General features: G+C 39.7%; 1 protein-coding gene across 1 annotated transcript; it reads right to left on the bottom strand.

Moving 5' to 3' along the window:
• Positions 1-4,825: 4,825 nt before the first annotated feature.
• Positions 4,826-15,180, bottom strand: LOC122662738 (RNA pseudouridine synthase 2, chloroplastic). Its single transcript, XM_043858459.1, has 8 exons — positions 14,750-15,180; positions 12,251-12,394; positions 11,319-11,579; positions 10,905-11,107; positions 9,345-9,423; positions 5,726-5,901; positions 5,495-5,597; positions 4,826-4,982 (listed from the first exon to the last, which is right to left on the bottom strand). Exons 1-8 carry the CDS (start codon positions 15,101-15,103, stop codon positions 4,965-4,967), a joined length of 1,338 nt encoding a protein of 445 aa, XP_043714394.1. The 5' UTR covers positions 15,104-15,180; the 3' UTR covers positions 4,826-4,964.
• Positions 15,181-16,930: the final 1,750 nt, after the last annotated feature.

Here is a 16,930-nt window from a genome sequence, read left to right on the forward strand (position 1 = left end):
TCAACCCAACTCAAATGGATTCCTGGTTCCGCCGAAGAACGAAAACTTAGATCAGAGATTCCATTAACGAGCTCAACCTTAGATCGTTCAACTGAGTTACTCCTTGGGAGTTGCAACTTATTTGGATATGAGGTTGATTTGCAACAAACAGCGCATGAAGGGAAAGAGATGGGGTTATTCTGCCCTAATTTCTCTCCCCCCAATAAAAGGGAGAGTTGGTATGTCTTATTTATCCTAGCCAAATTAGCACTCCCACTAGCTATAGATATATAGATCTCTATTTGGTCGCATGGTCTCTACACAAGCGTCTGGGCCAATGGGTGAGCACGCCAAGGTATCTACCCAGGGGGTAGAGGCGACATCTCACAGTGCCCTGTGAGAGGGTATAGGAAACACCACCAAGTAGAGATCTTTTTCCCATTTTTTTTTTTTGCAAGAAATGAAAATTCATCTAAAACTAAGAATAGTAAAGGTTAACAACATTGTCTGTTGGATCCGGATCCTCTACTTCTGCCTGCCCGATACTGTCATGCGCCCTACACAGCAAGGCGGTAAAGACCGTCTTACCCCCGCTCGGGCAGGGTAAGGCGGTTTTTTCACTGCCCTGCTGTGTCTGGGGCACACACGGCAGTACTGGGCAGGCGGAAGTAGAGGATCCCAATTGTTGTATATTACATCCCCATGCTTTTGATTATGCCTAGCCGTATAGTTTATGGGCAATATAGATAAAATGCCTGTCCATTTTCTTTATGCAAAAAGAGGGGAAGTTGCTTCAATTAATCTAGATGTCAAATAGAAGTGAGTAAAACTCCCATGACCATGGATTTGATTCCAGATGTTGAATCCAATTGACCATTTCTATGGATCCCATCCAAATCTTTACTCATTGTCTTTCCATTGATAGTGCACCAGCAACTCCTTGTTTGATTCCTCAAGCCTCAGTTTCTTGGGCTGAAACTGTATGACCAAAATTCATATGGACAGAAACGATTTGCCGATAAGAAAAACTTACAGCTACCCAACCACCTTCCTCGGTAAAGTGATCGAAGCTCCCATCCGAAAATAATAATGAGCCAATCCGTAGGCTGTGCCATGGTATAGAAATCCAATGGTGGTGGGGTTGAGGTTCAGAATAGGTGTTGGGTTCTTGTTTAGTGGGATAGAGAGACAAGTCCTTTACCCAATGGCCAATGAGAGTTAAATATAGTATGGGTTTGGTTGAACTTTCTGAAAGTAGAACAGGTTCTTGCAAAGCCATAGGAAATATGCAGTGATTGATGTAATACTCAGAAATAATATTTAGATCATAGAGATCACTAGCATGGAAGTTTTTTAGGTGCAATCCAAGTACTCGTCCAACACAAATTTTTTTTAAAACTCACAGGAAACAGAGAGGTGCCAGTCTGATTCAGAGGTTGAGGTGAACACACGAATGGAGAATTACAAAACTCCTTTAAGTCACGGAGAATCAGGCCAAACTATCATTATAAATTCTTACAATAAATAGAAGGGTAAATTTCATGACACCCCATGTAACTTTCCCCATACTCAACTCACCCCCTCTTAGTTTAAAATACACTTTCGTCCCCCTCTAGAGTGACGGTGTTAACTTAAAACAATCCTAAAAAAGACAATTTTAAACTCGACCAAAATAAAATAAACAATGACAATTGAAGTACCCCACGATTGTGGAAAATGAACTTTAGATACCCAAAGTTTGTAAATTATATTTAGGATACCACTTTTAATATTTCCAATTATACCCTACATCACCACCACCATTGCCGCAGCCACCACTACCACCCACCATTACTGGTGATTGGGATATGGATTTTCTGGGGAATTGAATGAAGAAGTTGGTTTATGCTTACCAGCGTGTGTAACTGGGTGCTCTCTGGCTCTATTCTCGTTCTTCTTCTTGATCGAGCCAGTCTTATTCCTTTTCTTCCAAGTTTGATCTCTTTTCAAATTCTTATATTTCTTCTTTTTCTTCTCTTACCATTCCTCTTCCTTTGTGTGTATGACATTGATGCTATGTTCTGGACAGTACTATCAAATTTAATAGAAAACTTTGCTGAACCATTATTCCTAATCGTTTGGCCCTAGAATTTGGTCAGAGGCAGCCTACCCTTGGGTGATTCAAACCCTAGAACCTTGGCCTTTAATGCTTCTCCCACTGTGAGAATCGAAACCATACTCAGATCTGGTTTTTGAGTCACCGCCAAATATATTGCAACCAATTATTATCAACACTCTACTTGGTTCACGGGTATGCTATTGGGTGTTTCTAAGAGCCTTAGGTCTTAAGAATTGGTGTCTGAAATTTCAGGAAGAACAATTTGGAGATTGAATGAAGAAGTTGGGGAGATTAAAGCAGCAAGTTGGTCGGAGATTGATGCAACAACTCTAGGTCAAATGGAGATTGAAGATGCAACTTGGTCAGAGATGGAGGAGAAGATACTGACTTCGGCGCCGGTGCTTGAGAAGATGAAATGCTTCATTCCTTCATCACACTTGATTTTGGTGTTTTTTGATAAAGGGTAAGTAAGTATACCTTATTTGAGGGTAGTTTAGGCATTTAAACAAAGTTAACTTGCTTACATCATCACTAAAGGGCAAAATAGTAAGTTTATCCTTGGACAAGGGTAGTTTGGGCATTTAAATAAAATTAACTTGCTGACTTCTCCACTTAACCGCATAAAATTAACGGTGTTGACTAACTTGTATTATAGTCTTCTAATTAGGGGATGCAGAAGTGTATTTTAAACTAAGAGGGTGTGTTGAGTATGGGGGAATTTACAGGGGGTGTCATGTAATTTACCCTAAATAAAAGCAATATAGTTTAGACATACAATCTGAAATACTTAACAAACGAAAAAAGATCCTTACTAGGCTGCATGGTGCCTGCGCTCAGACACAAATGACGATAAAATGACAGCCTTGCCGCTCATGAAATGCGTAAATCCAACCCCTAATGATGCCCCCATGCATGCTCTCATGGCTCCGCGTTGATGCAGGGACCACACATTTTGTCAGCGATCCCCAACCCTTCAACAAAATACCAAAACATTCCCACAGCCAACCTTTATGATTCCCTGCATCGACCATGAGCAAAGAGAGTTGTCATCAATCCACACCTCTATCTCTTTGAATCCTTTTGCCATGGCGTGAAACAAATCCTGCAAGATGCCTCTGAACTCTTATGCCAACACGCTCCTTGAAACACCATAGCTTAAAGAAACATAGTGAAATTTGGACTTAAACAAAGCCAAACCAGCCCAACCACCACAATGAGAGCTACGTATCCAAACAACCATCACATATCATAATGAGAACATCCTCAGATGTTATAGCTTGATATTCAGCTAGTGGCATTAATCTAATAGATACAATAGAAAGAGACAATGGTGAAGACCCAAGTAGTAGGGACAGAACAGCAACCCATTTGTTGAGAATGTCAACAATTCAGTGTGGACAGAATAGATGATGCTGAAAATCACATTTATTTCTGAAAAACCAATAAAATACATCATTATAGCTGATATTGAAAGCACGTGAGCAACATCAGTGCATGAGAATATATTCGAATCAACTGACTCAAAAATATCGAGTAAGGACAAAGACTGGAAAAGCTCTGTACGCAATCCAAGAGGACCAGAAACCCAAATATGCTTAGAAATGAAGCATGAGAAGAAGATATTCCACACAGACACAAAAGGACAGAAAACATCAACAGGAAACAGTTTACTAAGCTTATATCGAGTAGCTAAATTGCCTAACTAAGACTTCCAGATAAACTCCTTCAAACGGGGATGCAGCTTGAAGCTTCCATAAAAGATCCAAAATATTCTAGCAAAACTGATTAATAGCTAGAAATACAGACACAATGGTACGGTTTTGGGTAATCAGGATCGTTTTTTACCAGTTTCAATTGCAAGGAGACCAATCCCAAAACCGTTCCATATTCTAATCGATCCCAAAACTTGGTTCTAATCACATTTAATAACGAGACAGTCCAATTCCTTAATAGTTGCAGGCACTCAAAGTCTCAAACACTCAAATATAAATATTTCTTACGTCAAATATATGTGGTTTTTTTACACATAACCCTGAGTTCTTTGTAATTACAACATAACGTTTATATAAGGATAAATCTGTTTGTAACCAACCTTGTTACAACTTCATTTCAAAGATGGAACTTGATGTCGCATTGTCCTACCAATGAAGTTAAAAACACAAACAATGACTAGGAGCCAAGGTTTGAATGAAAGACCTGTGAACTTTTTGCAACTACATGTTCATGCTGTCACTAAGAATTTTAAATTGTAAACAATAGGATGTTAAACAGCTTCGCATTCACTGTAAACAAAGGCTTTTTCAGTAAAAGCACCTCACTTTGCATGAAAAAGGGAAATGAAAAACACTCAATCATAGTTTTTAAAACCCAGACCGAGAGAGGTGAACCTAAAAACTGCCTGGTTCCAGTTCAGGCCAGGCTTGACCAAATGAACCCTGATTTCGAAACAGAGGAAAAATAATGATGAATGGAAATTTTTTTCTTCTTTCCTATTTCTTGTAATAGAAATTTTCTTAATATAGTCCATCCTGGCAGCAATTCAACAGTTACACACTCTCCCTCACATTGGGGTTGGTCCCTAAAGCAAGCCCCTTTCATCGAACAGCATGATTACTAAGTGATAACAAGCAATGTCTAGGTTGAGTGCTCAATTACAGGGTACCTTGTAGGACATCTTTCCACAATAAAACTGCGGAGCTGACAGAGGCTGTCAGCATTTCTCCTCATTCATTATTCTGCTCCTCTTGCTAGCTCTGTGCACTGAATCTCCTCAGCCATAGCCTGCTCTGAAATGATGGAATCTTACATTCAAAGGCGCCTCCAATTGATTTACGCAGACCAGTGATTTCTTTAGGTTTTCAGTTAATGGGTGGTAGTGGGCAGAGAATCATTTCTGCAGTGCAGGCTGCACAGGACATAATAATTAGGATAACAGATTCCAGAAAATGCTACAATCAACAAAGGATTCATGAAATTCTACAGTCAACACACAGCAAAGGTATTCTGCCCAGCCTCTTAGGGATGGCACATCTACTGAACAGTCCAGATTTATTTATCACTGCAGACTACCCACTTATATTCTCACACTCGTACAGCCTGGGAAGATTGATGCATTGCAGTCATGGCTATAGTGGAGAGGAAACAATGGAACATCATTCCATCCATACAGCCCACATGCACAGAGGTGAGAACAATATAATTGGGGTTGTCTTAGAAAAGCAGAAACCGACAAATCAACCAAACCAAATGGTCCAACCTGTCCAATAAACAGGAGGAATGACCCATAATCAGATAATATGATTTATCTGATTTAGTTGTTGTTATGCTATGACAGTCGGGCACACACATGCCATATGGGTAGAGGGAGATATGATAACTGCACATTTCTCCTCTGACTAGGATTGAGAGGAGACTTACCTTTTGGGTTCCAATACCACGAAGAAGACTCAACACCTCAGCAAAGTCATCAGGGGGCAGGCATGAGAACTGCATGTTCTCTCCAGTATGTGGGTGCTCAAAACTACAAGAAAACAGAACATACAAGAAGAGGAAAATGAGCAAATTTACCATATTGACAATCTTCATAAGATCTATGGGATTCAAAGTGGAGCAGAAGCAATCCGTGAAGATTAAGGTTCCTTATCTCACCCAAGAGCAAGAGCATGGAGGCAAGGCCTCCGTAATTTTGAAACCACTTGCAAAAGGTGACCATGCAAGCTGGAGGGCGTCTTAGGCCGAAGCAATGAGAGGGCCATGCTCTTAGTTCCACCATACACTTCATCACCTAGAAGAGGAATTCCCAGAAACTTCGCGTGTGCACGGATCTACATCAAACCAGCAGCACAGGTAGATGTTATTATATACCAAAGGTATAGAATTGTGATAGTCAACCAGAAAAAGCCTTAACCCCACTACCTCAAACATGGCTAAACACAAATATATTTGAGTACCTAAACCACTTTTGTTACAGAAACTCAGGGACATAAAAAGAAGGCAACGCTCAACCAGCAAAGTCATACCTCAGCTACTCAAAATTGGCCACACAACAAAAGATTGAGGGCCTATGTTATGATTGTTTACTGAAAATCAGGTTATCCCAAATTCCCAACCAAACAACAGTTTTTTTGGACTTTCAAAACAGAAGAAGTTTCCACCTGATGTGATACAAGCTACAATCCCAAGCTAGTGTTTGGAGCTCAATGAGCAAGGAGACAGCTTCATAAGTTGATTGCCCAAGAGGCTCATGGAGCAGATTTGCCTGACAAGGTAAAATCAACGAGTATGGATTCTTTTTGCGGTCTAGCCAATCTAGGTGTCACATATTCTTCATAGAATCTGAAGCTGAACCTAATAAGAGCACAAAAAATGGCAGGATTGGACTAATCAAGAGGAAGGTAACAAGGTATATAGAGCAAGTGCTGAGAGGGCACATGCTGTGATAATATATAGGCTCATACAGGAAATAGAAGCTTCAGTTTCTAATATGGTCATGGATGTTGGTGTCCGTGATGCAGCCAGCCAACCCTAATCCTAGATTAGAAATCAACAAATTGATCGACTGCAACATAGGCCCAGGACTAGACTATTTTCCTGTCAAACCAGGGGATGAGAAGTTTGCTGGTTTGCGTATTCCAACAGCCTGTGACGGAGAAAAGAACGGACTGCTGCCTAGGGAAGAAAGCAGATTGATTAGCAGGGAGAACAAAGGTGTGATCTGCAGAGAAGAGGATTAGTGAACAGTACCGTGAACAATACCAGAAACAGTAACATGAAGGCATGAACAGTGAAGAAAAAAGAGGAGAGGAGAAGAGAAAGAAAAGAGGAAGCCTTCTCAGCTACGCAATTCAAATCCCAATTCTATATTCCACTCATACGTAAGGGAGGGGTGATTACATGTATTTGAATATTCAAAAATAATAAAAAATAACGCTTCTGTTTCTAATATGGCCATGGACGTTGGTGTCTATGATGCAGCCAGCCAACCCTAATCCTAGATTAGGAATCAAAATTGATTGGCTGCAATGCAGGCCCAGGACTATGTTTTTTTCCTGACAAACCAGGGGCTGAGAAGCTTGCTGGTTTGCATATTCATCCTAATATCTAACTTCTTAAAATAAATAAACAAACTTCGAAAATACAATTAGGACTCGACTTGCTAAACTACTAAAACCTCCAAAAACATATACTACATCTAATAGGACTGTACTCAAGACAAAACTCTATATGTTCATTAAAAAAATTAAAAAATAAAAACTCTAACAACTAAGGAATGGGGCCCTCAGGACCTATGACAACCACTATCAGATAAATTAATGCAACCCCGGGCTACAAAAACCCTAAATTTTATGGTCACTATTTGCCCACAAGTGACAATTAACTCAAGTTGGATGATTAATGGCAATTTCATAAATATACCAGAATAATTCAGGAACCTTTTGGGTAAAACAAACAAACCCTAGGATAGAAGAGCAAATAATTTTAAAGAAAAGGACAATTCTGGAAATTTAAATTTGAATGGGGATAAAATAGAACTAAATCAGAGTGCATGGGCTATCAAATAGTTTTAGCAAAACTGTCCTTATTTTCTATTTCAAAAACTATTCATCTTCTTCATGATCAAACTGAAAGTTGGTACAACAAGGACTTGTTTCGATTGAGAACTCTCTCAACAAAAGTCCGATTGATTTGAAAATTTAGGAGAAGATCTCTAACTCACGAAACTCTTGGGTGCATCCAACGATGGATCCAATAATCAACAAACAAACTCAAGAAAATTCTCTGAAATCTGGTAGGAGGTAAGAACAGAATTATTCCCAAAGATGGGTTCAGAACTCATAGCTGGGAGGGTCTAACAGATCCAAGCTATGGGGATTAGGTCACCCCTAAGAGTATATTCACCACACAAATTTTCAGGGTGAAAGGAAGATGAACAAAGGAGATCCATCCCTAAGTATTTGGTTGCAGATATTGCCCCAAAACAGAGAGTATGGTAGAAGACAGTTTACAAACTGACAAAAAAAAGGAAGAGATTAGAGGAGGAAATTTAACCTGAGTACGAAGAACCAGAAGGAGAAGTTGAACTAGAACAAGGAATAAGATCAAATGAACCAACTTCGGCACCAACAAGTCATGACAACAGAAAAAAATCAAATTTTTATTCATTCCAATATACCATCTTCAAAGGATTACATCCATATATAAAGGAAGAAAAAAGACTCCAAAACTGAAAGTCTGAAACAACTTTATTTCCTACGAGTCCTATTGTTGACTAAACAAGAATGCAATATTAATAAATATCAAATGACAAAAATAAGCCCAAATAGAGAAATATATTCCTACATACTCCTACTGAACTGACAACCAGGATTGGATCCTTTTCTTTGTGGTTGGATCACTAGACTGGGAAAAGGCGGTCCATCAATGTAAGTGCAACTACATCATCAATCCTAAACTAACCTCTAATTGGCCCCACCAGGAATTAAAATATTTATTTTTTGTACACCCTTTTAGACCCCCACTATTGGGCTTTATAATTCAGCCCCTTTGCATAAAACCCAAAGAATTAAAAGCCCATACCTCATAGAAATTAAAATAGGACAGAATTTTGGACCACACTAGTCTGACAATGGAGAATTTTGGAAAAAGGAAGGGAAACAAAAAAGGGGAAGTGTGAAAAAGATGGAAAAAGTGGGAAATTAAGGATTCGCTATTTACAGTGTTAAATTAAAAGTTGTTAAATTTTATTTTTTCAAGTTACCTAGGGGTGCAACTGGGCTGAGCTGGGATGGCTTCAGCCCAAGCCCAGCCCGTTAGGTGCAGGCTTTGAGTAAAGGCTCGAATCTGTATATTCTTTTAAAAAGTTTTAAGAATAAAACCAAAAGATTGATTGCCTTGACGTTCAAGTTTTAAAAATAAAATCAAAAGATTTGATTGTCTTGATGGCCTGTTGTTTGTTTATTTTCCTACATGTCATGGTTCATGTCTCCAACTCTTCAAGAGAAACCCACACCACCCCCTCCCTTTTTTTTTATAAATACATGAATAATTGCAAACCTACCTAGCTTAGGGCCAGGCTGGACCTAGCTCAACGAGGCCTCAACCTGAAGCCCGGCCGGGAAAGACCTAGGGCTGGAATTTCTGGGCCCAATCCCAGCCCAAGCCTGGAAATTTTTTGGTGGGCTCAGGCTTTCCGGGCCCCAGTTGCACCCCTACAGTTACCTATCACTGTTCAAAGTCTGAATCAAGAACTCAGAATGGCTTATAGTACCTGATGAGTTCGCCCAGTTTCTAAACTCCATTTGACAAGTGCAGAGCCACCACCAGCCAAAACTTCAATTACCCTATACCTGGTGCAATTTTCAATCCATCTTAAGATTAACATGAAAGGAGGAGGTAAAAAAAAGAGAAAAGTAGAAGAAGAATAAGGACTTAAATTCTGACAACATAGGAGCCTTCAAACTGCCAATGAGGTCTGGATTCCTAGCACACCTATGAGATGACATTGTACTTGCAGAAAAATCAATAAAACAAAGGAAATGTGCCATACAATAAATATTTAGGCTAATCATGAGGAGCATCAATCATCTCATATTAGAAACAGCTTTCTATAAGGTGTACTAAGTGATTTAGTCAGATACCATGCCACAACTAGAAGGGATAAAGTACAATTTTAGGAGTGTTCCTGAAAATAATATCAAGTTATACACCATACTTCTGATGACATATGAGGAGGTTGTCAACACCTATGCATAGCAGACATGTAATCATGCATTATACACACTTCCCAAAACCAAGTTGCATCCAAAGATGCCTAAATGATACATGCATCTGTTTGAATTATGCACAATGCCAGGTTCATTACTTAGATTTGTTTGGTTATTAAAAGGCGAAGTTTCATTTAGATGGCCATATTGTCCACATTAACCTTGATTCATGTGGTAAGTGTCAGCCCTAAAGCATTTCATCACATCAAAAGATTAACAAGTCAATCTTTGTCAACATTTGTCTAGGGGAAAGATTCAATTTATGGTGGACTATATGATTGGGATTGACTTTGAAACATGGTAGGTGGCCAATCCACTAGAGGGTGGGCCCTATCTTTGACATAGGCCACAAAAATTTGACATGTAAACCATCCAAATGTTGCTTGCCCTATCCAATGATTGAATCTGGTAGATCAGACTTCCACAGGGCTCAAACATGGACTGTTTGGATAAGCTTATCTGAACGGGCTGTGGGGAAAGATTTGCCCTAAAAGGCACTAAAATTACCTAAGTTGCTGTCATGATATTTTCACAAATAGCAGAAATGGTAAGAGAATCACAAAAAGGAGTGTCCCCAGTGCATGAGGCTCTCGCCACTGCGGGGTCTGGGGAGGGTCATAAAGTACACTGCCTTACCCCGCTTCACGGAGAGCCAGAGAGGCTAAGATGTTCAATATTCAATTTAAGCCGTATTCCCCCATAACCCATATATACAGAAATGAAGCTGACATGGTGCGTAACAAGACTTCCGGTACTTATCGTGTTCTAATAATTCAGAGCAAGAACTCTCATTTGACTGCAAGGAGCCCCTTGCTACTTGAAAAATTATACCCAGAACACAGCACTAGACATAACTTGAAACAACAGAACCAAGAAAACACGTATTGTATTTATGGCCAAAAGTTTTGTGCACGGCCATGCCCCCCTTTCACAATAGGGGGTTGAAATGACCAAATGCCCCCCCCTATTTAATACATCGTCACCACCCCTCATGCGGTCATGTATGAAAACCCTCCCTTGTATTTATATGCAAATAAAGACAGCGATGAAGGGCCATGAATCACCTACTAGCAGCATGGCGTGCCTGTTTACTCTTACTAGCACCAGGGATAGCAGCCATGCGAAGCCGATTATTTGAATCACGACCTATTGGAATCTCAATACGTCCAGAAAGTGGGGAGGGTAATCCTGCAGTAAGACTCAAATACACTCTATGAATGGTGTGAAGCTTGAATTGTGCAGACAAATGGGCATGAGAATGCTCATCCTGCCATTGAGATGAAGACAACATATGAGATTAATAGTAACATCATATTTTATTCTTGGAAAGCTTTAACTAATAAATATAAGAACAAAAAACTACTTCTTCATGGTGATGCAAAATGGAATGAAGTTGCATACCACCAATTCTTTGGAATGAATTCTCTTAAAATTAGGGTATTCTTTTTTTTTTTTTGGAGGGGGAGGGGATTGAACACCTTTGCAACAACAAGCAATCCACTAGTTCCTTTGTCCAATCTGTGCACAATACCAGGCCGAACAGAAGCCCCATACTCTGTGGCACTCATCTCTTCCTTGGAAATTTGTGCACTGGAATAACTACCAAACTCATCATCAGAACTATCTGCTGTTTCAGAAAATATCTTACTATCTGGGAATCCAACTGTTGGAAGACTGCAATGATGAAGAATACCATTTACAAGAGTTCCACTAGCATTGCCAGGTGCCGGATGAACAACCTAGAAACCACACAAGAAAATGTTAAAGGAAAAGGCCAAGTACAAAATAGTATAAGCTCAATAATGAAGGCTAGATGAAATAGCTAAACTGGTATGGTAGTACCCTATGCATAAAATTAGATTAAAGAAACCCAGGAATCAGCAATGGCACAAGGTTTCGGCGGAATTTCACAAAACCTACCGGAATATTTTGGTTTCTTGAAAGATCTAAGCGAAACCCAAAGCAATACTGAGAAATGCACAAGTATCGGCAAAAATTTCGAGGTTTCGGCAAAATTTCAGCTGAAACATTACTTTGGTTAAGTTTAAATACCACATTTCGACCCATTTCGTTCGTTTCCCGTAGTTTCTACTCAGAAGCTTGGAAAACCTAGTTTTGGGACAGCATTCACCTAACAATACAATTCTCATATAGAAGTGTCAAATGCCAAAATACTGATTTTTCCTCATAGATGTCAAGTCAAACAAGGCCAAATTTCACAAAATGCTGTCCTGAAATAGCTCAAGCTACAACCTAGATAGGACTTAGGAGAATCATTGGGTAGAAAGCAGGATTTTCATCCATTCACACAATCTAATTCTAACCAGCAAGAAGTCAGATATTGTCCATGCATAACGAAATAACAACAAAAAATTAAGCACATAAGATAAATCTATTGTAAAAGAATTACCATATCTGCAGGTTTGTTTACAACTAGAACATGAGCATCTTCATACACTATATCAAGAGGTATATCTTCTGGGTCAGCCCTTAACGGTTGCAACTCCATTATTGTGCAGTTAACCTCATCCCCAACTCTGACAACGTGCGAAACCTGCTTACACACACATGGTCAACACCATAAACTTACCAAAAGACACCACACTACAAGTACAATTTGGAAGGCATTCAAAAGAGGCCAAAGAATGCCTCAACATTTTTGCCTGCTTTTACTACGCTGGCACATTTGAGAGGCCAAAAAAGGTTCAGTCATAAATTCATATCAGATGGTGTCAAAACCTTAAATTTAAGTTCTCCCACAATTAGTAAGAAAAAAATTCACATCCAGAACCCTTACGTATCTACTAGAGAAATTGTTATTGCAACTGTAATTTCAAAAGTACAAACAAAATGTATGATAAATACAAAGACAAATGTGTTTCTAGTCCAGCAAGAATAGATAGTATCTCTAGATTGACACCATATTTTGCCACATGGAAGAGTGATATAGAAATCTTGATCGTATGGACAGCTAGATAATGGTCAAGATTGGCGAGATGTCAAATTTCAGACTTAGATTCAACCATATATCCTCCTCTGTATTACAAAATTTCACTGTATTTTCAGCCGCCCATTAGAAAGGAGTTTATTTTTCCCCTGGATTTTCAAAACCTCATTTTGGTCAAGATTGGCGAGATGTCAAATTTCAGACTTAGATTCAACCATATATCCTCCTCTGTATTACAAAATTTCACTGTATTTTCAGCCGCCCATCACTTTTTAGAAAGGAGTTTATTTTTCCCCTGGATTTTCAAAACCTCATTTTGCCAATGGCCATCTATCTATCTATCTATCTATCTATCTATCTATCTATCTCAATTTTGTATTTTCAGCCGCCCATCACTTTTTAGAAAGGAGTTTATTTTTCCCCTGGATTTTCAAAACCTCATTTTGCCAATGGCTGTTCATATTTTATGTGTTAATCTTCTCACCCTCTCTTGACCTTTTATGTACATGAACCTTCATGTGTTGTCTAGAAAGATATTAGACTGTTTCTTCCTCTTCTTGAGAGACTTTGTCTCTTCATTTTAGAGACTCTATCTCTTCCTCTTCTTGGGAGACTGTCTCTTCTTGTCTTCTCTAGAAGTCACTCTTCCTCTATAAATAGAGGGGACCTCTAGGCATTGAGCTCACCAAGTTTTCTCAAGTAATTGTTGTGAGTATGGGTTGTAATCTCAAGTCATTTGTATGGATTGAAGTCTTGCTCTACTTTTGTTTTGAGTGTCTCAAGTTATATTTGTTTTAACTATTTTACTTTTAGTTTGAGTACAACGCTGTAATTGAGTGCACGACTACTGGGGGTGCCAGTGAGCTGTTTTATCTTGGAGGTCTATTCACAATTCACCCAGCTGCACCATTAGGGGCGTCTACGGTCTTAAGGCGAGTGTTAGGTGGCACGACTCAGCCCGTCAATTTTGCTAACATAGTTTTGACATAGGATAAGAGAGTGGGCTGCGGGCCTTGGTGCAACTATAAGGTTGCTCCATTGTGACCAAGTGGTCACGGGTTCGAGTATGGAAACAGCCTCTCCGCAAAAATAGGGGAAAGGGTGCGTACATTATGACCTTCCCCAGGCCCTGTAGTGGCGGGAGCCTTGCACATTGGGTACACCCTTTTTCAGTTTTGTCACAGGATCCATAAGAGTTCGTTAAACAAAAATCGTTTGAAGGTTCAACAACTTGAAGATAAGTGTTTTCTTTCAATATTCTGACATTTTCCAATACTAGACTAAGATAAGGCATCTTGGTGTACTAATGTAAATAGATTAATAGACTGGGGTACGAATGTCAGTTGGATTCCAATCCGATACTTTACAAAACCATAGAGCTAATACTCTATTGGCATTATATCCCTAAAGCAGCAACCCAAGGGATTTACCATGTGGAAAATCATGGGATGAGCCGCATGGCCAAGCCTAACAGTCCTTTCAGCAAGCATTCACCCATATTTCAACTCAAGCTCAAACTAGAGAACTAAACTCTAAAATGTAAAACAATGGATAAAAACAGTTCCCAATGTTCTAGAATCTACTATTCTTTGAAATATTTGATAATGTGTAATCTGAATTACATAGCCGAACCCAAGGGAGAAGAATGCTCTTCAGTTATTAGTTAATCAACTTTGCACGACAAACACAGAGAAGGTTGTTTTTGGCTTAGTCATAACCCATAAGTGTTAGAAGTATAAAACCCGTTTTTCAGACACCACCATTGTCATGAAAATTGAATGAATTTCGGACCATGGAAGCAAAGTTTCCTCACAAATGGGGAAATATTAGATTCTTACTAGCTCTTATCAGTCAGAATGCAAAGATAAGCAACTACAAGGACACCTTTCTTTAGTAAACACGAAGAAGACAAAACAAACCACAAACCCTTACGAGAGAAATACATGATTTGATCGAAATTACCTTGTCAACAATACGGCCATTAACCTTAACAAGCCCCGAACGAATGGTCGACTGGACACGAGCTCGACTGACGCCGGCAATACGAGAAGAAATCCAGGAGTCAAGCCTTGACTTCTCAGATCCAAACTCAACAGTCTCTTCCAGACAAACTCCGGAGTAATTGCTTCTCTGGACGACATGAGGTTGTTGAGATTGATCAGAAACCGAGTCTCCAGTTGAGGCAGATGAACAAAAGGTTCTGAGAATCCTAGGGAATCTAGGATTTCTATGGAAGAGGTAGAGTGGGGATGAAAAGCCGAGAGCCTTTGCTGAGGGAACTGATGACCTAGAAGAGGCACAGCTCATCGACAGCATCCTAACGTCTTTCTTCGTTTGCTCGGTTCGCGGTTCGTACTGGTTTTAGAGATCGACAAGGTAGAGAATCGAAAGGGTAGCTTCGTCCTTATAAAAGTAGATAGGAGTAGTTGGTTTTTTTTTTTTTTTTTGTTGTAATGGTAGATAGGAGTAGTCTAGGTCAATAAAAAGGAGGACATTTATACTAATAAGGGAGAAAGAACGCCACCTGATCGCGCAACGTGGTGTGTGTATGTGTGCACAAAATGACCAGTGCACCCCTTGTCCTTTCCGCCTTTCTAGTGGGGTGTGCCGGTCATTTTACGCATGATTGTGTCTGGGCACAAACACACGTCGTGTTGCACGACTGTGTCTGGGCGCAAACACACGTCGTGTTGCATGACCGGGTGGCGTTCCTTTTCCCTAATATTAATAATAATAATTTGGGAAAGAGACCCAGTTGTGCAGCGCATGCTGCCCCTGCGCCTAGACATGGGCATTCAAAATGACCTTGTACACCCCTGTAATTTCCATCTTTCCAGGGGGTGCGGTGGTCATTACGCGTGCCCATGTGTCTGGGCGTAAGGACGACGTGCGCTACGTAACTAGGTGGCATTCTTTCTCCTTAATACTTTATAGGTCATAAATAAAAGTTAATAGTAATAGATAAAATAATTTCTACACTGAAAAATATTGCTTATTTTCAATATAAATTTGTAATGAGAGAAAGAGAGAGTGAGAGAGTGTGACACCATATAGATCTTCCAAAGAACAAGGCTTTTTTCGAATAAGCCAATTCAATTGGGACCCTGCAGATCCATTCATTTTTCTATTCAAAGATCAGCCCTTTGTCTATGTGTTTTCACGTCGAGAATTCTTTGCAGATGAAGAGATGTCAAAGGGGCTTCTTACTTCCCAAACAAATCTAGGATAATGGGAAATTATCGAAATGACTCTCGATTTGAGGGGATAGAACATATGCTTGCATAAAATCAAAGATAATTGATTTGTGATCATAAATCATAAAGAGAACCTTGCTATTTTGAGACTTTTAATTTATTTTACATAGAAATAAGTGCCATAAGCCCCTCACTCACTCTCTTGTTCCAGGCTATTTCCCATCATCATTTATTGCCATCTCATAAATGCAAAAAGGATTAGATGGTGTTCCAATCAAAAGGTATAAGAAGTAATAAGCCACATCACTTTACTGGACTGTAGGGAATGCACAATTTGGATCCTCTACTGCCAAGCTGCCCGGCAGGACCATGCTGCCAAGACACGGTGAGGCGTGCAATGTCCGTCTTACCCCCACTCGGGCAAAGCGCTCAGGCAGGGGTAAGGCGGACATTGTGCACCTCACCGTTTCTTGGCAGCACTGTCCTGCCGGGCAGCTCGGCAGTAGAGGATCTGAATCCGGGAATACATAATTAATATATACAGGGTTGAGAGTTAGAAACTGTTCAATGTAGTTAGTCTTACAGTAAACAACCAACAGCAAAGCCAACTGTTAGCTCCAAGGCCAAAACTGATCTTAACTAATGGTTACAGAACAGGAGAGATTCCAACACATTCAAACATTATAAGGGCCAGCCAAAACCAAGAAAGCTTTTGTTTTCTTATTTCTGTGCAGTTGTTCAGATGGTTCATCTTCAATTCCCTTCAGAATCGTATGTACCCTTCGTCATCATGGCTAAAAAATCTCCGTAATTGATTCTACCAAGAAAAGACAAATGAATAAATTATAAAGGATGATTATGGCCTGAAATAACAGTCCCTTATCTGTGTCCACATCATTGATGACTGTATCTATGCTTACTTCATCCCTCATTCCATATTTGAGTCATA

Source organism: Telopea speciosissima, chromosome 5, assembly GCF_018873765.1.
Source record: "Telopea speciosissima isolate NSW1024214 ecotype Mountain lineage chromosome 5, Tspe_v1, whole genome shotgun sequence".
In the NCBI taxonomy this organism is placed as follows: domain Eukaryota; kingdom Viridiplantae; phylum Streptophyta; class Magnoliopsida; order Proteales; family Proteaceae; genus Telopea; species Telopea speciosissima.